This window comes from Athene cunicularia (genome assembly GCF_003259725.1).
Source record: "Athene cunicularia isolate RWA chromosome 4 unlocalized genomic scaffold, athCun1 chr4_part2, whole genome shotgun sequence".
Lineage (NCBI taxonomy): Eukaryota > Metazoa > Chordata > Aves > Strigiformes > Strigidae > Athene > Athene cunicularia.
In genome coordinates, this window is record NW_020799099.1 from 7,180,353 (window position 1) to 7,204,786 (window position 24,434).

The 24,434-nt window shown below is 37.6% G+C and overlaps 1 protein-coding gene across 32 annotated transcripts in view; it reads right to left on the bottom strand.

The window, feature by feature from the left end:
• The window catches only part of ANK2 (ankyrin 2), a 310,156-nt gene that overhangs the window by 59,622 nt on the left and 226,100 nt on the right, over positions 1–24,434 (bottom strand). For 14 of the 32 annotated variants that reach the window (XM_026847405.1, XM_026847408.1, XM_026847396.1 and 11 more), the window contains 4 exons: positions 19,768–19,840; positions 5,673–5,817; positions 3,842–3,853; positions 383–485 (listed from right to left, as the gene is read on the bottom strand). In XM_026847405.1, the coding sequence (XP_026703206.1) occupies positions 383–485; positions 3,842–3,853; positions 5,673–5,817; positions 19,768–19,840 (333 nt within the window). The remainder of the gene's footprint in view (positions 1–382; positions 486–3,841; positions 3,854–5,672; positions 5,818–19,767; positions 19,841–24,434) is intronic. The other 18 variants (XM_026847413.1, XM_026847409.1, XM_026847411.1 and 15 more) reach the window with 2 other exon arrangements.

The window sequence follows — 24,434 nt, forward strand, 5'->3', positions numbered from 1 at the left end:
TTTTTTTTTTTTTTTTTTTTTTTTTAGCTACAAGCATGATTCAGGATATTATCTTTGAGGACAATGGCCTTGAGTTCATTAGATCATCTGAATATTTAGCCCAATGGCTGTTAGCATCGTTCAAAAATCACTTAAAATGAAGAACATTATAAAAGACAGTCCCTGAAGTATATGGACACAGCCTATCCACTTATTTTTTTAATAGAGTTTAATATTGCACAGCATAATATGCCATTAATTATCAATGAAAATTAGAGAGGTTTATATTGAAATAAACAAAGCAGCATACACGACACAGTATCATTACTACAGTCTAAACTCTAATCTTTTTCTATTTCCGTATTTATCCAACTGACGAGAGAACATAAGAGAATCTGCTTACCTGCTGGCTGGGGATTACGACCGTATCGTCAATCATGGCACTGTCCCTCAGGTAGGAGGCATGGCTCAACGTGTGGGACCTGTCTGAACTGAAGGATCGCAGGCTGGTAGGTTGGTAGGATGCCATAGCAATATATCAGCAGTACAGATGATGTTGTAAAGGTGTCATGATAGATCGAGTGGGAGAATGAAAAAAGCGTGCTATTAGCAATATGATGCAGCTTCCAGGGGGAGTAGATAATAGTCATGGGCGGAAAAACAGAGCTTTACAAATCTGTGTTATGCTACCTTTCTGACTAAGGGCCACAAAGGCTTTTGACTGACTTCATTTGCTTCAAAATGTAAAACCTAGAGATTAATCTAGATGACAGTTTATTTTATACTCACAAATACTTTATACTTGGCTTTGTGGCATGAATTTCTTTCAAGTAAGGCTCTTTGGAGAAGTTCTCTCTCCTGTTACATCACACAAGCAAACCAGTATGGAAAACCAGAATGCTAACATCTCAAGAAAAGCTGAAATTACTCTTTCTGAACATTAAAAATATAAATAAGTAAGCTTGACATTGTCCCCTGGAAGGTACACACAGCAAGGCAAACTGTGGCCAGCCGCAAGCTCTTGTGTAAAACAAAATTCTTCCTCTGTATGCCAACAGCATCTTCAGGCAGTCAGAGGCAGTCCAAATGTTTTCTTTGTAAGTACACACAGCTCTACAGAAAACTGGTTGCTGTAGCAATGAGAGATGCAAGGCAGTAAATAAGCTGCTTCCAAGCACTGGCTCAGAATGTAACTACAGCATCCACTAGCAAAAAGCAAAAAAAGACAAATACGACACCACAGTAGGACATAGTGAGGTAAATGGGGTTTCTGCTACCAAATAGCACTAGTTTTGTCCTTTACATATTAACTAGCAGCAGTATTACAATAGTAATTTTTTTAAAACAGATCAATGACCTTCAGATGTTGTATGTGTACTCATGTTCTATATCTTGAGGAATAGAGTACATAAAACTGAAGGAAGCCGTTTTCTTTTTGTGGCTTACGCATCCATGAGTAGTACTCAGAATGACTAACACATTGGATCAGAACAATAGGCCATTTATCTAGTTACACAGATTTTAAAGGGATAATTAATTTTCAGCAGTTAACAATAAAAAAGTCACATGTACATTACAGACACAAGATTCAAGTGTTTTAAATGCAGATATTGTTGGAAATAATTTTTTACCATCTGATTCAAACCAGTCAGCTTTTTAACAATAGCTACATTGATTCAATAATTTTTGATCAATTTTTAGAAGCAAATGGTTATCTTATTTTTATTAGAAATATATGACATTGAAGAATAATCAATGCTATTAATCATTGCTTTATACCAATGGCCTATTTAGCACACTAGACGGATGGTACAAAACTGAAAGAAAATATAGGTATTACACAAGTATCAGCCTTAGGAAAGTCTTGAGAAAAAAAGCAAACCCACAATAAATGTATCTCTTACATGTAATGAAATGTCTTTCACCCAGATAAGTGGAAGAGGTGAGACAAGTAAGGCTGCTATTATTGGAACCGTGCATTTCTAGAATAGAATTCTGTTTCCATTAAAACAACCAACAAAACTTCAATAGGGACAGAAGTTCACCCTGTCTGCCTATAACATTTCAGACAAAAATTATGAAAGTGAATCTTGAGTGAAGAGTATTTTGGGTAAACATTTTAGTGTGAATTGGGTAGGCAGAGTACACCTTGCTTGTTCATAATGAGAATACAAATACGTCAGTGAACAGTTGTTCTTTGGTGGAAAAATAAGCCTCAGTAGCAGACCCCATTTGCCATCATTATCCTTTATTCATTTCAATGTTTGACACTTGCAGAACTGCTTCGCTGTGCCATGCAATGCTCATAAGAGGTTCGCCATCCAAGTTGTAGGTTCTGCTATTCAACTAATGTCACATCCTGGTTAATACTGAATGAAAGAAGGTATGTCCAAGATCTGACTGGTTATCTCCGTGGTGATTTTGTCCATATTCTACTGCAAGTACCCAGCACTGCTACTACCACCACTACAAGTAGCCCAGTACATACATATTCACTATATAGTACCTGTATGTAAACTCCAGTAAATACCCAATACATTGAGCATATGGACTTTATCTACAGGCAAGGTATGCACAGGCATATGACGGAAGTCTGCAGTAAATTAGAAGTTTAAATTTCCTAGTACAGTCAATTTCAAAACTAGGGTTCAGATGACATTGTCCCTCATCTGTGTGCTCTGCCAGCTAAATGCAGAGCAAACCAGTAGTTAAAAGGTCTGTGCTTCTGAGACTTAGAAATAAAGTTACTGGCCAACCCAACAGTGCAGTGGCACTGAACAGAACTAATTGTTTATTATTGTAATAAGTCTTCAGGAATCCTGTGGAAAAAAAAAAAAACCCAAACCTAAACCACAGAGACAAAACTAATGTCTAAATACAAATTCTTTCCAAATCCAGTTGATAAATCTTCAGTCACAGGGGTTGCAGAGTCAATAGCACTCAGCCCCAGAGACTGAACTGTGGAACCCAGGAGTGCTACAAAGCTCCTGAACATAAGTGTATGTCTTGCCCGTGTTAGGTAATGCACAGGCATGTATCACCCACCTCTTCTAAGCCCTGAATAAAGCCCAGGTGGTATCCAGAAATAGGAGCAGCATATTCTAGCCATGTTCCTAATCTGGATGACTGCGAGACCATGTTGCAGTACACATCCACTTGTCAGCCTAGACAGAGCTCTAGCCATCTCTAGTCCAGTTGAGTGCATCTCTTGGTGTGGGAAGCATATGTTGTTTCAGAAGCTGGGAAAAGAACCTGATACCATTGAAAACTGTATAAATCAGCCTTGAAAATGTTTCTCTATTTAAAGACTGAAAGCCTTCCTCAAGCCTGTCATAGACAAGAAAGGTGGAAGGAAAGGACTTACAATGAAACAGAAGTCTTTTCAGATACTGGTGGATCTGATATGGCCCAAATCAGTTCTGGTTCTCAATATCCAGAGAGAGAATCCAGCTAGTGTGGTCCATTCTCTTTACTTTTTATTCTACCACTGTTTCTCCACACAGAGTAGGTAAATGGCTAACCTTTCCAGTAGCATCAGGACAGGAGGACAGCTACCAGCTGTTGTTATCTACTGAAACTTCCCTGGTCCTTGCTAACAGTGTCTGCACAGGAATCAGGGAAGTTTCTGTGGGACAGTGGCTATGTCATACTGCGACCTTCCTAGACAGAGTGTACTGTTGGATCAGCATTCACCATGACATATCATCCTCACTTGAGACTACAACTATCTCCAACAGTAGTGTCGTTCATTTGGTTCTCCAAAACCACTTTCTGGCATACAGCAGGCCTCCAAAATGGATGAACTGGGACAGGTGCCGTAAAAGGATAGAGATAACATGTTTTCATGCTATGTAATACCTACCTGGGCATGGTGCTAATGAAAGCATATGAAAAAGAATGAACGGGAGAGAGAAATAAAATAAATAGGGAAGATGGTTACAAAAGAAAAAAGGTATGTTTTTAAATCAACTTGTTTAATGCATAAGATTATATGAATCTAGACTGCTAATACTATTTTGCTTTACTGAATTTCTTGAGAAACCAAAGTCAGTATAATGCAATGAAAATCACATTAAAGCAAAAGCAAAATAATTCAAGCAGTCTCTGTGAAAATTTTTACAACTAGTAACCTGACAGTGACATGAGACCATGGAGTTAGAAAGATGTACTTTTTTCTTTCAATCCTTCTCCCTTTATAATTTTGTTTCATTTCAATATAATCGTGCTTGATACAGGACGTGAAATAATTTTCATACAACACAAAACACATCAGTTACTCGCCAGTGAAAATGCACTGACAGTACTTAAAAGCTAAAATATTCTAAATGGGAACAGAAACTGGCTTAACACTTGCCTGCATAATCATTTCTATACATCTTAAAATTAAAAAAACCCAACTTTGTTACCACTGAAAGTGCGTGATAAAAGGTTTTGATTTTTAAGCATTCTGATGTAGTTCACAAACATCCTCTGAGACTTAAAAAGCCATACAGTCACTTTGTTTTCAGTGGATTCACTGGAACTGTCTAAAAACCAACAAAGACTTCAAGTTTATAAGACCTGAATGATGAGGGATTTACACATGCTGTGAGGCAAACCAAACTGTTTCCTGACATCTTTTGTTCCAGGAGCAATTCATAGCCTACTGAAGTAAACAGAATGGATCCTACTGACTTCACTGAGCTTCAGAAACGTTGCCAGAGTAACAATCACAACTGGAAAAAGAAGTAGATTAAAAATTCCTTCTGTTGCCAAGGTCTCAACTTCTTTTTCCCCCTCTAGTGAAGCCCAATTCTAATGGCAGTAAGTCAGGAGTACTCTAGACATGGTCATCTTCAAACAGGAATGCCTGGGTAGCCTATTCTAAACTGATTTGTGGGTGTTAATCTGACAGTTTGAGTCTACACTTATGCTCACTGGTAAAGGCTCTCATCTTGAAAAGGGAATTCTGTTTCTTTTGTAAACTGTAGTGATATTCTCTAAAATAAAAATAAAAAAGATACAAACATTGTTATTCAACAAATACATCTAGGCTTAAGTTCAATTTCTTAGATATAAGTAAATCACTAAGTTTTCTGGACTGAATAGATGTTGTTCTTCCTATTTTTAAATTTTATTTATAACAAATACTGTGTTGTGCTAGTAGAGGGAAAATTATTCTCTTTCCTGCTAAGAGTCAATGTGCTTGCTGACGACATACCCACTGCAAACCCAATGCAGAATGACCAAGTTCGCTGCTCCTTTCCTTGTATCTATAGCCAGCAAACTAGTCTAAAAAGTCCGCTCACCTAATGCTAAAACACCCTGACCACCTATTCACCCAGACCCCGCCTCACGACAGGAGGAGACTGGGATGACTCATAAGCCCTTTCCATAGACTGCTAGACTCTTCTTCCTTTGCTTGACCACAGAGAAAATAAAGCAAGCTATGCCTTCTCAAGAACCAAATGAGAATCACAAATTCCTCACTAGACTCTGAGTAGTATGCATTAATTTCTGGACTAGTCAGGAAATATTCCACACTTTCTTCCTCCAAAGTAGCGACTGCCACACCGACATACCCAATAAAGAAATGTTGACAAGTGCATCTCATGTCTCCCTTGAGTTAAAGGCCCCAAGAAACAGATTCCAAACATTTATAACAAAATATGTGCAGAATTATCATAACAAAAGATATGTGTCCAGCCAAATACCTGTCAGAGCGTCCTCCTTCCAAGCTGTACCTTAGGTAGTTCATACCATCTAAGAACTGGCTGCTTGGTAGAGAGTCATCTCCTAGTTCTCTGAGGTCTTCTGGCCTAAGGTACTCTCCTCCATCTCCTGTCATTGTGTCATCACCTTTAAATCAATCACAGAAGGGATAGATATAAGCACACACACAAGTTTGAATTCATTTACATGTTGGGGATCTAACAGCTGGACGGCACAAAAACCAGGAAGGCACTTTCCACTCAGGAAACACTGCAAACCACGAGCAATTAATGTATTTAATGAAACTGGCACATCAAGCAAGATTTAAAAAAAAAAATCTAATCAAGGTGATTAAACAATTAGATTTAATCTAATTTCTGCTGTCGCACATACTGTTAAGGGGTAAATTTCTTTGCTATTCTCTAAAGCATGGTCTCTGTTCCTTTATTCACTTTAGCTCTGCTCACAGCTACGCTGTATCACAGCCTGACAATTTCTGATTAAATGTAATCATTTACTTGACTGTAAGCTGTGTTTTCAGCTGAAAAAGTGTTTTCTGTGGCCTTACGCCTGATAGTTGCAAACCCTAATTTAAACTCTCCATTGTCCAAACTCCACATCATATAAGGCTGTCTCGCCCATGTTCTAACATCTTTCTGTGATCAGCAAGAAAATTTTTACTTCTAAAACATGGCAAAATCCAGAAGCTGGAAATAAGCTCACATGCATAGATGGTAACGATCATTAATGAGAAAAGTAATTCATAATGAATCAAAGCCTAAATGATCGTTGGTTAACTAGCATAGTAACCTTTTAGCATACACCCTGAATAACAGGGTTTAATTTTCTTTTTAGTTCCAAAATTATGTTCCCCAGGAAATTCTGTCTATATGAAGTCACAGTTCACTTTTCCCCAGCAGACTAACAAAACAGATTATGCTGCCAAGCAACATGTAGAGGTTTCTTTTCATTCCCATTTGCAACACAGTTTCTCTCCACAGTTTCTGCCTGGAGATTTCAGTGACTTTCCCAATGGTTTGTTACTACTGTAAAAGCCTGCCAGAGGCTTGGTGTAGCCCACGGAACCACACAACATGACCCTAGGCCACCAATATCTTCAAACTTTCTCATTTTCTAAGATGCATAGGCAAGCATCCAGAACCTGAAGCAGGATACTGCCACTGTTATATAGGCACAGTTTTCAGGGGCTACACATCCCAGCTGCAGTAAATCACCCCGATATGCTGAGAAATATGAAGGACTGTAAAGGTTAGTTAAGCGGTATCCATGCTGTTTCAAACAGAATTCATTTGGGCATCAGGATAGTTACCACTTGTGTGATTTAAAGTCTTATTAAGGAAAAATTGCAAAAAAAACAATTACTGTTACTGCCGTTATTTCTGGTAGAGCATTTCCTGCCCCCCATCCCCCAAATGTTACTGATATTACAAGCCGTAGGGGTGATGCTCACTACTAACGGAAGAAATCTTGATATTTTTTCTAGCTTGATGTCTCAGCTAATAAATAAATAAATATTTTATAATTTGTCACCTAAAACTAAGTAACCTTTGGAAGTTTTACGATTTTTTGTATACACAAATATTATATGCAAAAATTAGGCCTAAGTCTTTTTGGTATAACAACAAAAGCTCTTGAAAATTCCATCTGCCCACATTAAGAGGGAGAAACTGGGCACAGTTTCACAGAAAACAATAAAACGCATTTAATCATTGCATGTTTCCTGTCTTCTGACAGATGATGCCTCCTGTTTCCTGGGAATGTCACATTATAAAGCACAGGGCTTAGTGAAAACTTGGAAGATATTAAGGCAGTGCTGTTAATCAAACAGTAAAAGGAATTTTGAGTTATATTTCAAATAAACTAGATACTTATAATCACGCCAGACATTCCATCTATAATAGAAACAAAGGCAAAATCTTCACTGCTTTCATCACACCCACATCCTTTTAAAAAAAAAAAAATCCAAACTCTACTCTTATTTCAGCTTTGGCCTCTCATCTAAGAGTTGTCAATAATGGGTCTAAGTAACACTGGCTCTTTTATGTGATGTGAACATCTGCAAACAGTAATAAGACTATCCATGAATATTTCACAATGTCTTCAGAACATTTATCTATCGGTAACGCAGCTAACTTCCTAACACACTAGTCTTGAGTGAGTGAACTAGAAGTTAAAGTCACTCCACATCCAACCCCTCCTAGTATAGGAAGGGAAAAAAAAAATATATTTAAGTCTAAATGATTGCGTAGCAACATCACATTTCATACAACTGTGGTTACCTGAGTGTCTGAATTGCTGCTTTGCAGGGCAATTGCACATACGCAAAGGGAATTATTCCAAGCCTGTGTAACAAGCACTCATTCATCCTGCCAGTAATATTGTGCTGTCATTAGAAGATCTAACATGGCTATATTCCTGAGTCTCAGTCAATTCAAACGTACACAGACACATTATCTGCTCAGAAGAAATTACATATTCAGCTGACCATGGGCTTCTTTACATAGCAGATCTTACCAGATGGTAGTTTTATGGCAGCACAAGAAGTTATCCTTTTTAATCATGCTAGAAACGATTCATCTGCCATCACATTCCTCATCAAATTAATGACAGTAACAGTTTTACCACTTACTAAGCAGTTTATGACAAATACAGTCCTTGACATTGATGCTCCATGATTTGCAGTGCCCATCTATGAACTTACAGGTGGATTTCAATGAGCTACCCACTTAGTGATTTAACTTCTATTTCATTGAAAGAAGACCTTCCTTTCTTGATACCAACAGACTTTTAGAGGTTTACTTGACAGGGGAAAACACACTACAAAACACTGGGTGACCTAGCACTGTGCCTCAAGGCATTCTGTTCAGCCTTGGCCTCATCACTGCTACTGCCCATCTCTTAAAATTTTGTCCAAACCTGCATTTCCAAGTACACCATCTTCTGAAAGGGAAGGTTTGAAAGGGAACAAAATGCACTGGAAGGAAGCATCATGTGCCTGGAAACACTGGGGTCTTACTGGTAAGGACACTGGAACAAGAAGTTAAAATAAAAAACATAATAAAATCCCCAAACCTAGGAATCTATTTATTTTTAAACAAAAAGTGGCCAATAGCTGAGTCCCTGCATTGGCTTCTGCTATTTTTTCTTTGCAGAGTGCAAATAATTCCCAATACGATGGGTAGCTTCTCCAGAGCATAACACACAAAACATCATGGTCCCAATGCCTTCTGCAATGAGCTGGACAATCCACTGATCTGTTTCCAGTGACCAAAGAAATGGAACAAGATGCAAGAGCCCCCCAAAGCATATTTTTATAGAGGTTTACAACACTTGGGGATTGTTCTTTTCTCCTCAGAAGGGGGGTGGGGAAAAAAAAAAAATAAATAAAGGAGAGAAATCACTTGAAGCAAGAAGACAAAGGGTGGGACTGACAAGGGCCAGGTTACATGGAGAAGGGATGACAGAGACAGCATAAATTTAGTAGGTTCCAGGCCTCTTACTAGGAAAAAATGAGAAGGAGATATGAACCTGCTAAACAAGATGCTAAACATTTCTATGAGACATTGGCCACCTGCAAAAACTATTAAATCAAGTGGCCTCTTCTGCAAAACTGGAGATCCAAGACTTTTCAGGATTGGATCCATGAGAGAGAAAGAAAATTGACTGGAGAGGTGAAAAAGAGAGACAGCATACCTAAGAATCAGGATAGGAAATTTAAATAAACTTTAAGATTTAAGTACCGTGCTTAAGGCAAGGAAAGCCTGATACAGAAACTCATATTGGACAAGTAAATTGATGGTTGTTAGTAACACTTTCACACAAAGTTTTAACTCTGTCACATCCAAGCCAACCAAAAGCATATCTATTTGAAGCAGCAAAGAGTGGCAGCACTGAGATTCTTGGGCTGGTAAATCCACACATACAGACTGCAGAGCTGTGCAAGCACACCGGTCCAGAAGCAGCAGAGCTACAGTGATTCAGTGCCGTACCTGAGCACACAAGCTCTCACAGCAGGGACTCTTAAGGCAGAGGCAGCGCCACGCAGCGGACCTGAGCAGGCATCCCCACACAGTTCTTCACCCTGATGTGCAACACTGGTGGCACTAGCTGGGGAACTTTTCCACCCTGCTGGTTTGTGCTGTAGAGGTACTCCACAAAAACCAAACAGCTAGTCCTCACTGACTCAGAAGACCCCGAACCTTCATGACACTGCTGTCACAGGAACTGAATTAAAATAGCAGCACTGGCATCATTCTTCAGAGCTGCACAGGGCTCTGATGGAGCCTCACACAACCACACAGCAGGGAACACGCCGTTTAGCCTACAAGGAGCAGTCGGAGCTGCACATAGCCAGTGATGGTGCAGTTAGTTAAACGGGGGAAAAATAGACACAGCAGGAATGGGAAACCTTCCCTACAATCTTTTAAAATGCAACTGTCTGGATTTTTTTCTGTTTGCCTAGACTGGGGAGCAGAAGTAAAACTCCATTGTCAGTCACTGTCAAAGTCACACAGAACCATTTTCAAAGTCTGCATTGAAACAGAGCCAAACTACCAATTCACAAAAATCCACAACTAATTAACTTTTTACTCAAGTCAGCAATACTCACATGATGACCCTTACTCATCTGTTCCTCTGGGGTGGTTTTTTTCTTACACTTTATGTTGACCACATATTATTTCTGTGTATCATGAACCCATAATATCCAAATACAAGAATGGATCTCAATTGCTGATTTCTAAGATATCGGAAGGGAAGCACCTGAGCAGATCTGACTGGCCACTCAGTAAATATTTGCCTTACTCTAACCCAGTAGTACAGAGAAAACAAAAACCTCATTTTGATGCTGACGATTTCACATGTTAAACACAGGTTTTGAGCATTATAAATCATTGAACAGACTACTAAGAGAAACAGGCTGCATGCTGAGACCATGTATCTGCTCCTTCAGTGACAGTCTGGCTGAACACAAGAGGATTTTACCAAACCATTGAAACTGGAGACCCACACTGATATTGCTGTACTTTACATCTTAGTTTTCTTAACTGCTAAAAAAGGACTGGTGTGTCCTACCTATGTAACTGATTAAATCAAGTAACAATCACCAACCACTTTGAGATCAAAAACAGGTTTTAAATGCAAAGTAACGTTTACACAACAGTAGCTTTGAGGCACTCAGCCACATGCAATTCTCAGCTTATCAAATCAGTACTGGCTCACAGGAAAAGTGTTTCATTAACATTCCTAAAACAGACTAGCTTTTTTTCAGAAATTATCCTCTGATATCAGGGAGCTATGTAAATGTTTGATCAAGTAAAGCAGTTTTAAGATTTTCACCACACCATTCTGGATATGCACCTACAGAGTCAACTTCTTTAGGGAATCCTCAACAAAGGCAGTTCCCTACCATTCCCTATAATTCTCCTGCTACATAAGTGAATCGCAAAACACAACTGCTGTATGAGAATTGCCCTAAATTGTTTCTCACGAAACATAAAAAAAATATAGGCAAAAGTTTAAAAAAAAGAAGGCTGTGATAGAAACTGCTAGAAATTGCTTTTAATAGTTTTTAAAGCCAGATACATTTATATGAGTTTGCCAAAATTATTGTTTTCTCTGCAGCATGCAGATAAGTCTACAGCTCCCCACATAAGTGCTGCTCCTTAAAAGTAACAGATGGAGACAGGACAGCTATGGCAAGCACAATTTTTTTATGGAGTATGTAAGTCCTGAAGCATCTTTAAAGGAATGTATAATGCAGAATTTCTCCGACACTTTCCTTGGATACCTTCACTTCCTTAAAAATCAATCCTCTATTTAATGGCCCACACACACTAGAAGTTTTCCTAAATTACAGTTTGGCTAACGCTTTAAATGTCTTTATTTTTAGCCAGTCAGGAAAACATGTATGGTTTCATGCAGAATTTCATAAATTGATACATGACTTAACATGAATCATCATGTCAGCTATTGGTAGCTAAATGCAGCATTTGCAAAAAGACAGAAGGTGAAGCAAATGAAAAAAAAAAAAAAAAAACAAACCCAAACCTGTATTTCTATCATCCAGGATCTGCAGAGAGAAGAAGATGCCCTGATTTTGTTTTCTTGCAAATTAACCTGCTGCAAAATGAATTCCAGTATTTCACAGGTGGCTACTATGGTATTTATAAAGTTGTTACATTGGATCTAGGTAACAAAGAATAAAAGCACTGCCTTTTTAGAACTGAACCAGAACAAACTACCCCTACCTCCCCAAGCCACAGAAGCCATGGAAGGTCACCGACACTAACCGGCATGCTGAAAAGTCTGAGGTGTTGTGGGGCTGCTATGCCATAGTCAGACTGGGATTTGAATGAGCTCTCTGTGTACTTTCAAGGGGAGCAATAAAGCACATCCCACAAAGAACACTGGGCAGGAAATGACATTAAAAGCACATACTGGGAAAAGTGATGGAAAACTGATTTAGCATCTGAACACTGTTTTCTTCTCATGGAAAATTCACTCTAAACCAGGCAAATACTTCCTATGAAACAGGAAGTTTCCTCACAACATGAAATACACTGTGCACTAGGGAAGGAAAGCTTGGTCTAGTACAGATATCCATGACTCCCAACAAACCTGTTGACCAAGACTCTTCATGCATTAAAGTGAAAAGAAGGGGAAAAAAGTTTTTTCCTTCTTTCCAAGTATACAAAGTATTTCCTAACTTTGCTTTGTGAAAATCACATGGCAACCACTGCTTTTAAGTAGCACTTTTAAAAATATTTGTAAAATGTTATGTACCAACACACAAGTCATCTCTCACAGCCATGTTGTTCCAGGGGACAACAGCACAAGACATCTGCTGCCCATGGGTCATGCTCCTCTGGCTGGGAGAGCTCACTTTACTAAATTGTCTGCAAACATTGTCAGCAGTCATAAAATCTTTAGCTAATTAAGGTTAATAAAAACTGGTTGCTTTTACATTTACATCAACCATGAGTAGGAATAATATCCAGCAGCTTTAAAGATGGATTTAGATCAGATGGATAAGACTAGTCAGAAATACATTTCCCATTTTTAACATGCTGATTACAATGAAGAAGCTATTGTAGGTTGCCCTATAACTTCAATTTCTGAAGAAAATAATTCAATGCTCAACACTGCTCATAAAATAACAACTTAGGAAATAAGGTATAAGTAAATACAGTATTGTCTCCTGGTCATGTCCACGCTTTATTCCTTCTGTGCACTAACAAATGTAAGTCTGTAGTTTGGGTCATGCCTACACATGTCACTCACATCGCTTATTATTGCTAATCTGGTCAATTCTACTTTTTGTCAACAACACTGATGTAAATGAAAACCAGCAGTTTCTTTAAAACTTTTGCCAAAAATTTTTGCAACCTAACCACAATGTCCTATTTTTCATTACTAAAATGTTGACAAGTGAACAATCTTGAGCAACTCTACCCCAACAAAAGCAAAATAATCTCTTGCCAATGACAATACCAGATTTTTTTTAAAAAAAGCTACATTCACTGTGAAAGATTTCAATGAAAGAATCTAAGTAAGACTGTTATAAATCCTTTTTTTCACATTCCCAGTAACAACATCAATAAAGTTAGAAAAGAAAAATTGAGCAGTTAACCATTATATTGAGAACCTTTTCTGCTGACAATACATGAATGGAAAAAAAAAAAGGCAACCAATTTTCAGATTTCCTGTTGCATTTGCACATCTGACACTTAGAAGGAAAAAAAAAAAAATCTTATTTTGCTCAGGGGAAAAAAAAAAAAAACTAATCTTGAAAACACAATGTAAACAAAAGCAACTTTCTAGAAAAGAATCTCCCTTCATCTTAGATGACCTTGTGAAAATGTACCAGCAAGTCTTCGCATAACATAGCTTACAGGGCATCTAAAACCTACAAATTCTATGAAATTGGAGGTAGACATTGGTATATTTTCTGTGCAGGTTAATAAAGTTTTAAGAATCAACTCTTATTTGTCAGCTTTCTCTTTCTGAGTTTTCCGTTAAAAAAAAGTTTTAGTTAAATTCTTAGTACACAGCCTTTGATTTACTTTGTAAATCATCAATCTTTGGCTACATTTTATACTACTGGTTATAAAATGCTTAATTTGGAGTGTGAATTAATTCAGCAGCGTTATTCTGAATTTAAATGTTTTAACGCGCAGCAACAGCCACTCGCTTAAGTCTAACCAACAACAGTTACTGACTGCAACTTTAACTTCACATTTAATTAAGGGAAGTTATTCCTTAAGTCTTCCAACTAATTAAACCACTACCTTCAGTGGAATTATGTGCATGTAGAACAGCAATGAATTCTGTCCAGAAGTAACTGCTCATTTCTCACACATATGCTGTAGTATTAGTGTACTCTACGTCCATGTGCGGAGGCACTCGGGAAATTCACTGACATGTTTTAGCACCGTTTACTGCTGTTACAGATACTACTAAGGAATTCCGTATGCTTATCAAAGTGCAAACTGCAGTTACCACAAATATGAAGCGATACGCTTTGACAAGAGAGTATTATTGGGTACCAGAGCACATTATAATTTAATAACAACAACATTCATAACAATAACTAGGTGGCTAGTTAGTTGCAGGCAGGTAAGGTAGGTAAACACATACATGTGGCATTTTCTTTACAGCTCCCAATGTGTCAGGGAAAGCAGCTTTTCATTATCCTGTTCTACAAGTGGAAGACCGAGATAATTGGAGTGACTTCCACAGAGTCGCTTAGGAATCATCAACAGTGCCAGAAATAAATTCCTGAACCCTACTAGCGTGTCTATTTGTACAGCAGTAACCTCTCAGTCCTTTGTGAGCATATGTCTGAACCAGACTTACTAAACAGTTTGAAACTTCTCTACACTGGTAAAAATTGACTACACTGAAAACAACTTTTCTCAGTAACAAAAAGGATTTTTTTCTTCTTAATCAGAAATTTGATGTAATCAGGTATGGATTAGCTGTGAACTGCTTTGTGGAATCCAACATCACATTTTTGATGTCCTCAAGCAATGCAGCAGTTCACAGATATGCCACCCTGTTACTGACACACATTAATTAGGGGACAGCAAACTCCACTTTTACATAGATACTATTACTATGTATATGTTTGAATGATGCAGTATCACAATTTTGAGTAAGGTTTAAAACTAAAATGAGCAACTCTGCTCCTCTCACAATCTCACATTGGGCAAGTAACTTACTTAGGCATTAATGCATATTGTATTTTATAAATTATTTAAGGACACATGATGACGTTGTTTCCATTCTTAGAAGCACTTCAGCAAATTCAATGTCTTAATCACCTTCTTTTTAACATGTTTCTTGCGGGAGTTTGTTGATATCGGACATGCACAACTCTATGAGAGTTATATCAAGCAAAGCTGTTTATTTTTCAAATAGTACATATTTATGCTCTCGCCAAGGCTCTTGTTTCATAATTAGCAAATCAGCAATTAGCCAGCTATTAACCTTTTCTCCTGTCAGTATAAGACCACTCTAACATGCACTCTGCAGACCAATCACCTTCTTGCTGACGTGCTGTTCACGTAACTGTAACTTCTCACAGTTCAGGACTTTTCCACAGTTCAGTGTTGCAGTTGTCTGTTGTTTTTCCCTGCCACCTTGGCACAACTCAGCAGTTCCTTATCTTTCTCCCAAGGCCTGTTTCTCATCAAAGCCTAGCTGCTTCTCAGGGGCTGTGCAAGGCTGACAGGCCGATGTCTCCCACAGATGTTATTATTTTCAACTTTTTTTTTTAAAGAAGCACAAAGTTTAAAAAAAAAGTCAGCATCACCTTGTGTCTCAACCAGGTATAGGGTTGACTCTAGCAACTTTTAGACAGGCATCCCTCATGAAAGAGATGCTTTTTCTTCTTTGGATATTGTGATTCAGCTGACTTTTGAGACTCCATTGACTATTTGCACATGATTGTTTGCCCACCATCTATCTATCCCTTCTCTGCAATTGAAATGTCAGCATTAATTACTGTTTAGTGTGAACTGACCTTTATGGTAACCATCTCAGGGGTATGCTGCTTCTGACAATGGTGTCGCACCTACTTCAGCCTTTCTATTCCCTCCTGCCTGCAAAAGTAGTCTGGCTGAAAAATAACTTGTCAGAACAAATAAAGAGATTAATTTTCAGATAGATCGGTTCTCTGGGTTGGACCACCACATGGTGAAAAGTTTGTGCTGACATAATGGAGGATGTGGGAAAGTGTGGTTACAGCTATGACAACCTCTTGCAGCAGCCAGAACTTAGTCTTAAAGAGTCAGTGAAGCCAGAGCTTTTGAAAATTAACTGGAGTGAAAACAGAGCAGGAGATGAGGAGGCCTATCCAGACACAAATGAGAGCTCTTCAACAACCTGTTTTACTGGTTGGTCTTGTATCCTCTATATACAGCCCTACACTCACTGTACTATCTCACATGGGAGTCACAAAGATAAATCACTGGCAGGTTGTACAGCTCTTTCACCACAAAAATAACACATGAAATGAGTACATGCTCCTCAATACAGTAATAACATATGGGCGAATAAAAAAAAAGTTCCTTCCTTTTCTAGATTTTTCTGTATGTCTACACTGACTCAGCCCTATCACAAACATCTGCTTCACTATTTCCATAGATGTCACTAAAATATATTTCACACGATGCTTTGCAGTAATTGCCCCTTACTGCTGTATGGATCCCTCAGGTACAAATTACTTCTTTTGTGGCAACAACATTAAAGGAACTAAACTTTGTAGCAATAAAACAGCTAAGCCAGATACAATGACAAAAATACAGAAGTTTTTTAGTACAACTCTATCCACACAAAGCACTTCTGCTGGCATGGACACATGTTTCAGGAAGCACATCACTTAACAGGTAGGCCTGTGGGAATCTGTAATGTAATTCCCATCCTTAAGGAGAAGCACTTAATTTTTTTGCAAGATGAGGCCATCACCTTCTGAACAGTGACTCTACTACTTGTGCACAGTGCTGAGCAAATAACAATGGATAATTATCTTTAAAATAGTCTTCATGGTAGACTACAGGACAAAAAGTGAAAATAGTAAAACACATGTGAAGGTGTGTATTTCTGTGGTGCATGAATAAATTGCTTAATAAAACTGTGCTGATACATCTTTGGCCCTGATGTTCACAGAGCCAGAAAGTCTTACTGATGATACAGAATATCTGATACATGTAGGGACAGATAACAGATTTAGAGCAGATGAAGCAGGATTTTTCTACAATCATGTTTTTGCTAACCTATGAAGTTTTCTCTTTTTTTAATTCTTCCTTGACCCTTGCACAAAAGCTTATGAAACCAATTTTATCCAGCCTGCTATTGGCATGGGTGTTTTTCTTTCCCTGTCAATGCAAACCTGCTTCTGTACTTAAATCTGATACTTATCATCTAAATACCAGTAATCTCTTCTTTTTTAAATAAAAAAAATCAAATGCAATTTTAAGTAAAATATATAGTCTGTTTCTACTCAAAGCAAAGATTTTTTTTCAGATACAGTAAAATGTAAAGATTTCTGAATAACAATACAATTGCTAAACATAAAAATTAAAGAAGAATTAGCGGAACTCTCAGTGCATTAAAAATATTTTAAAACAGGCTACACAGAGCAGGACTTTACATACCAAGTTGAGCTATTTGATAGATTATATGGTCCTGTATTTTATACTGCTAAGACTGAATGCTGTACTTGAATTTGTTTCAGGAATATCAATACTATATTATTAATGTAACAGCATATAATTACTCAACATAACTGCTTCCCAGGCAAAATGCAGAACACTTACCACCAGTGACGAACAAGTTCCACAATGGGACCTGAAATACTTGCTTGCTCAAGTACTCTTCTTGTTTTCAACTTTATATAATTAGAGCTGGCAGGTTTACCGTGTCACATTAATTTATTTCAGAACATATTGTGTCACTTTAAAGCAGCTAAGAACACAGCATTACAGAAACCTTATTGCTAGCCTCTTACCAAGACTACACCATCACTAAAAGGTTCATCCTCTTTATTCAAAAAATTTTGCAGTCTTCCTGCCCCCAGCTATATTAAGGACCTGTGACAAGTACCATCCATGTTCCGAATTTTCACAACATCCTGAATGTTTTGCCTGTAGAAACAGATTTTACAAGGACAATGGCATGAAGTGCTTTAACTGTAACCAACCTGCATAGCAACCTGCAGCAGGATCACAGAGGCACTACCAGAATGGTGCTCAGCACTGAGCCTTGAGCAGCAATGTGTCAGAGCACCTACGTCATATCTGTTGGCTATTGACAGACAGTAGGTGCCAGATGGTAACAAAAAACAGGGAATGTTAATTCAAAGCACTGGAGAGCATTAGTCATGCTGGATGGCCATAGTAAATTCTGCCAACATATTCAAGATACAGGTAATAAATCCTGGATTTTTGGCTTCCCTTCTTCCTCCCACCTTCCAGGAAACACACACCCAGTCACACTTCAAAAGTAATAAAAAGGACCAGTGTTAGGCACCCAGATTAAGCAAATTCACATTGCTTCAACACAATAAAACAAACAATCAGAGTTAAACAAGAAGAGAAAGCGTGTAAATCTTACTCCACGAACTTGTGCTAATAGCACCTGTGCCACTATATGCTTCACCATCACTGAAGCGTTCATCATCAGAGTGTTTAAAGGCTGTATAACATATAAATTGGTTTGAGAAAAATAAATAGCCTGTATTAATCCTGTAAAGCAGAAAGACATACTAGGCTTTGTAGATTTAAAGGTGGTTGAATGGTAGCTCAAAAGATTGGGAGAAAATTCAAGAAAGTAAACATAAGGCTAAAAGCAATTTAAAGGCCATTTATCACAGTAATTACACAAGTCCTTGAGTGTTTGAACCACAGAAAACGTAGCAAAAACAGGCCTGAGAAACAACTGATCATGATGCAGCAGAAAATAATTTCTTCTGAATCACACTTGTTTGCTTTCACTTGCAGCCTTGCAAGAATTAAAAAAAAAAAAAAATAAAAAGTGATATCTGAAGCCTAAACATTGTATTTTCTCAACAGTGTAACTCACTTATCAGCATAAATCCCATTTCAAAAAGTAATGCAAGCAGGTTCAGAACAAGAATGCCATTAACTTACAGTATTATTTAGAACACAAGTGCATTTGTGTTTCTTGTAAAAGAAAAATGCCCAACCCTGAAACCTATTTCCTAAATCCCTAGGAATTTTTGAAATTAGTCACTATATAAATTATTTCCATTAAATGATAATAACCACAAAACAGCATATGTAAGATACTGTAACATTAATTAACAGACAAGTGTAAAAAAGAATAATTCTTGCAAATGTGCCTATATTTATCTGATGCCATTCTGATTAAAATTTGTAAGAAGTCACCTGCGAACCTTTAGAATGGGATGTTTTTAAGCTATTTCCTTAATTCTCTGATGTATAGAATTACAGTACTTTATCAATCCCTCCACAAATTCACAGAAATTTTCTTGGGACTCAGCTAAGTGGTACAACATACACCTCCTGTCTGTACATACAATAGACTCTGAAACCAAAGTGCCAAACTTATTAGCATGTTGTTACTTTATGTCACGCCGTACCTATCTGTGTGCCAAAAGCTCCCTCAAGGGAACAGACTCCTCACCTTCCACCTTATGCATCTTCTTACATAAATGTTTCCAATTAGCACAGAACTCCCAGATACATGTATCTGGAATAGGTGGCACTGATCCAGAAAATCTACTACTCAAATTCCTCTTTGTGGGAGGGTCAAACCCAGCTTTGGGACAGCTCTACATTTAAATTTTAAAATCTGAAGTTAGGAAATGTTCTCATTTGTTGATTTGGTTCAGATAAGCATCTTCTGAAAAAGATACAGGGGTCTAGGATTTGGTTTGGGTCACCTGTATTCAAATGCCATAAAAGGCCATTATACAGAACTTCATTTCAAGTACTGCAAAATGAAGATGCCAAAGTACTTAAGCAGTTATCCTGAACTTACATTAGAGGTTACATAAGTGACATGGAATAAGAACTTAGAAAAATTGCTCACCTTCTTCATCTGAAACATCCAGAACCTCAGTCATTGTCTCAGGTACATTTAGCTTGTGCTTCTCTGTTACAGTCTGCAAAGACAGAATTGTCAATCCTCAAATTAAACACCAAAAGGAGCAGCAAAGTTTACAGCAGGATATTTTCAACAGCAACAGCAGTGGGACCTGCCGAGACATTTTATAACACGTTTTCCCTTCCCCTAAATTCATTTTTCGTCTTTCTTCCAGAAGCTGCTATTCTCAGTACTCTATGAGGTTAACATTTATTCTGGTAGAAAAGTACAAAAAAATAAAGATAATGAGCTGGTCAGAGGAACAAAAGAAAAGAAAGCTCTCAGCAAATTTATTTATAAATGGTGCATGTAGAACAATTCAGCTCAATGTTTCCAAGATGATTTTAAAATGAATTAGGTAATGTCTACAGAAGAGCTTCAGAAAGTTGTATGTGGCATATGGAAATTATTAGATCGTAAAGCATTTGGAAATGAAGTTATGAATGATTTGAAATTTTTAAACTAAAAAAAGATGTGAAGGATTTACACAGATCACTTGAAACATTTCTTCCCCCCTCCCCAAAAATGACTACACTGCATATTAATGACATCCTTTTCATAAATCATGTATATTCCCCCAAATCATGTATACATTCGGGGAAAAAATGTTATTTGAAGATTCTGATATATTTTGTGTGCCTAAAAGCTTAGAATGTTGTGATACAAGACAAGTATGGACCAAGGACTGCTGGGAAGACACTGTGTTAAGTATGAGAGTAGGAGAACACTGGAAGATTATTTTTTTTAATATGATTTTATCTTCACAAATGCCTTCCAGGAGGAAACAGAAGACATTCAGGGGTGCTGAATCAAGAAGGGGGACATCCTTTTACCATCAAGATACACACTGGAGAAGGAAATTATGAACACGAGAGAAACTGTAGGAAGCACAAGGTGTGAAAAAAGTTGCCTGCAGGAAACTCTCCAGTATGTTACAATACAGGAGACAAAATGCCAAGGACTTTAAAAAGAGCAGTGATCAGAACAGCATTAGTCACAACAGAAAAATAAATATTTCCCTGACTCCACCCACAGCTGCAACCAGCCAGCTGAACTGGGGAGCTGGCGGGGGGAGTCAATGCATCTCCCTTTGAGGTATGTAGGAGCAGATGTGCCCCTTCGGCATGGAGAGGAATGTCAGGACGCCATGTGTCTCATGAAACTCCCATTGAGGTAGTACTGCACTCCCTATCGTTGATGGTATCTATCAAACATAAATTAACATTACATGCAGAAGCAGTGAAAGAGCATACGATCTGAAGGATAACTGATGTCAGCCAAATCTTGAGTCCCTTATGCAATACACTTTTGGGACAATGCTCACTGATATCAAGCAGTGAAGTCAAGAGCAGTTTTGTTGCATAAAAATTACTAGGTATTTCCCAATTCTGTTTTATACCTCTCTATTTTTAAAAATCCAGCAAAGATAGCATTCCTGATTATTGTAAGACACTGCACTTCCATAAATAACAAAGTTACCAACAGTGTAATTACTTTGGAACTTTATTTTCAAGGTCTGCTTTACATTTCTGAAATATATTTCACTGTGACAGCAGTTTTCAATTCACACTCCTGAGGTACAGGGAAAGAACAATGCCCTTTGCTTCAAATGGCAATCCCCATTAGGCCTCCTAAATTCACTCTTATCCATGATTCAAGACAATTCATTATTTCTGTTGTAGTGCTTTTCATAACACGTTCTGTGTTAAAAATTAGTTTATATTCATCGAATGCCTCCCCCAATATGACTTTTTTCCCCTGCATTCCCACAGCTTTTCTCAGATAGAAAGGTCAGGAAGCAGTAGGGTGACAAAGCCAGCAAAGGGAGGATCGTATCATTCAGGTGATGTTGACCTCATCTCTTCAAGAATACTATGGTAAGTTTACAAATACGTGGTAAATTTAAAGAAAAAACCCACTGACACTGGGCTAAAGAAATAAACCCAGGTGAAAGGGCTGTATATTTTTCAACTGAAGTGGAAAACACTGTGTGCAAGTGCCAATTTACTGGCATTGTAATTGTACCTGGCATTACAATTGTATCTACAGAAAGCATACTGCAAATTCTCTATTGCCAGTTCGTATGCTCCCCACATAAAATAAATGAAAAGTCGGGAAAAAAATCACAAAGGCAAGAGGAGGTGACCAAATTCTGAAGAAAGGGGAAAAGTATGGGCCTGCCTAGGAGTCACAAAAGGTAGTTTTTGTATGTCTGCTGTATGGCCAAAATTTATTTCAGAACCCTTGGTTCCCCACCTTAGCTTACGTCCAAAATCCATTTGCTTAGAATGCATAAGTCAAAGGATGTTACAGTACTCTAGTCCACAAGCTACAGGTATAGAGGTACATCGTATGCTGTTTCTCTATTAGCGTAGATCTGCAGACCCAAGTAACTAAGGTTTACTTATCATTATATCAGTTTATTCATAAATTAGGTTTTTACAGGCCTCTATATAACAGCAATCTGGTCTCTGCCTAAGGCTCTCGGATATTATTCTTTATTTACTGAGAAGAAATGAGACTTTATTTACTTCTTGATTTTCCCTTCAGTCCGAGAAAATTATTACATAATTTAAGAATTGAAACAAAGTTTGGAAAACAGAATCAAGAGAGTGTGTGTGCATGTGAGCATGTGCATGTTTCAGAAGAACAAAAAAATCTGTAATAGTATTGCTGGAACACTGAATTCAGCAAGAATCATTAATTCTACACCCGTTTCCAACAGAAGTTGTGAATTAATGTTTTTAAATGAACTTTTAATATATTAGATTTTTTTAATTGATATGCACATTAGAAACATCAAATACTCTCAAAATTTAAAATCCATATCTAACCCCATGAATGGCCCACTTTGAAAAATGTTCAATGTATTTTTCTCAAACTCTCTACTGTTTAGTGCCACTGAGAATTTAATTATGTACTTTACTTTAGGCTTCTGTACTTAAGACTTCCATTGTAAGACCAGATTTTCATAGAATGGCATAGAATAATTCAGATACCTAATTCAGGTACATAAACCTGTACATACTTTCAGTGCTTACTTACTCAACAGCAGTATACTGTAAACAACCTCAAAGCTCCTCATATATTCATTTGTCCACAGGAATACTATGCCTGTTTGTATAAACACCCCAAAACTTAATTACATAGCAAACCTTGGAATTTCTAGCTTATTCTGATTTATTCACTATTCATCTCTAATCTGTGAGTAAAAATATGTGCACTTTATTCTCCCTATTGCTTTATATTCACGTGGCTCCACTAATAATAAAACTAATGCAAGTAAGAGGAAAATTTGTTCGAAGTTAGACCAAAGGCTTTGGCTCTGAAAAATCTTTTCCTCATCTCAAACACCAGTGACTTGAATATCAATAAAGCATCAGCCTGTCTAACATCCTCCATGCATCACTCAGCTACAACCTTACAGAATGAAGTAGCTATGGTGACAGAACCTTTTTTTCAGTGCTAAATGCTGTGTTCTGGTTTGGCAACACCAACCTCACCATCTGGAGAACTTTATTGCAGGGAGTGCCTGTGAGTGCCTGTTATTTATCCCTCCTTTTGAGGACTCGTTCTAAATTATGTTTAATCAACATTCCTCACCATGAACAACACCATCAGAGGTTTATATTCTGTATATGCCTAAGGTACAAGACTCAGACAAATTCATAGCTGAAAGATTTGAGTTTATCGAGGGTTCCCACCTGACTTTTAAAAGCAGGTTTTTGTACACAGGCAGAGTTCAAGATTTCAGATTTCTCTTATATACAAGCATTAGAGGTCAACTATGCAAGTAAGATAAAGTATTTGATTCAGTCCTAATCCCCAAGCATCTGGTATCTGGTAGAAAAATCCATTACCTCAAAGTTTAAAGAAACATTTATCCAAAGTAAATAACTCACAGGTGTCTTTTCATAGTGTAATCCCTATTATTACAAAGCATCTAATACTTACATATGACAAGGTACAAAGCTCCACAGTCCAATGCAGTGTATGACAGAAAGGAAGTTACAACTCGTATCAGGGCATAAGTACTCATATCAGGGAAAAAGCGTGCCAGGACACAGCACAAAGAACAGCAAAGGTGTCATTTGAGGCTAAAAAAGACACTGTGAGAAAGAGCTAAAGTTTCTTGGAAAATTTTACCTAGGTTTTGTTTTTCTAAATCTCTAGATAGATACATTTGTGTTTATCTATGTACGTGTGAGATGTGCTACATGAGTAAACAACAACTCAAATAACAAAACCATACAGTTTTATTGAGAGACTTCTGGAATTATGCTGGAATTCTCTGTCCAAACCTGACTCAGTCTGATCTATGCAGTTCATTAATAAATTATGGCTCACTCTATTTGTAACCTTATGCCATGTTACTTTTACTCCATCTTCCTCAGTTAATATCAGTGGGACTTGCTGTCAGCACACAACAAAATCAAAACTATTTTCCCATTTCTTTACAAGATACTTTGGATATCTCCTCTTCCTCTAATCCCCTCTCTGATTGAGCAGTGGCATCTTTTAAGTAATCTGTGAATTTTTATGGCTCTGAACTCCTAAATGATATCTAGATATGATAAATTTTCTAGACTGCTACGCCTTCTTGCATTTAAAAA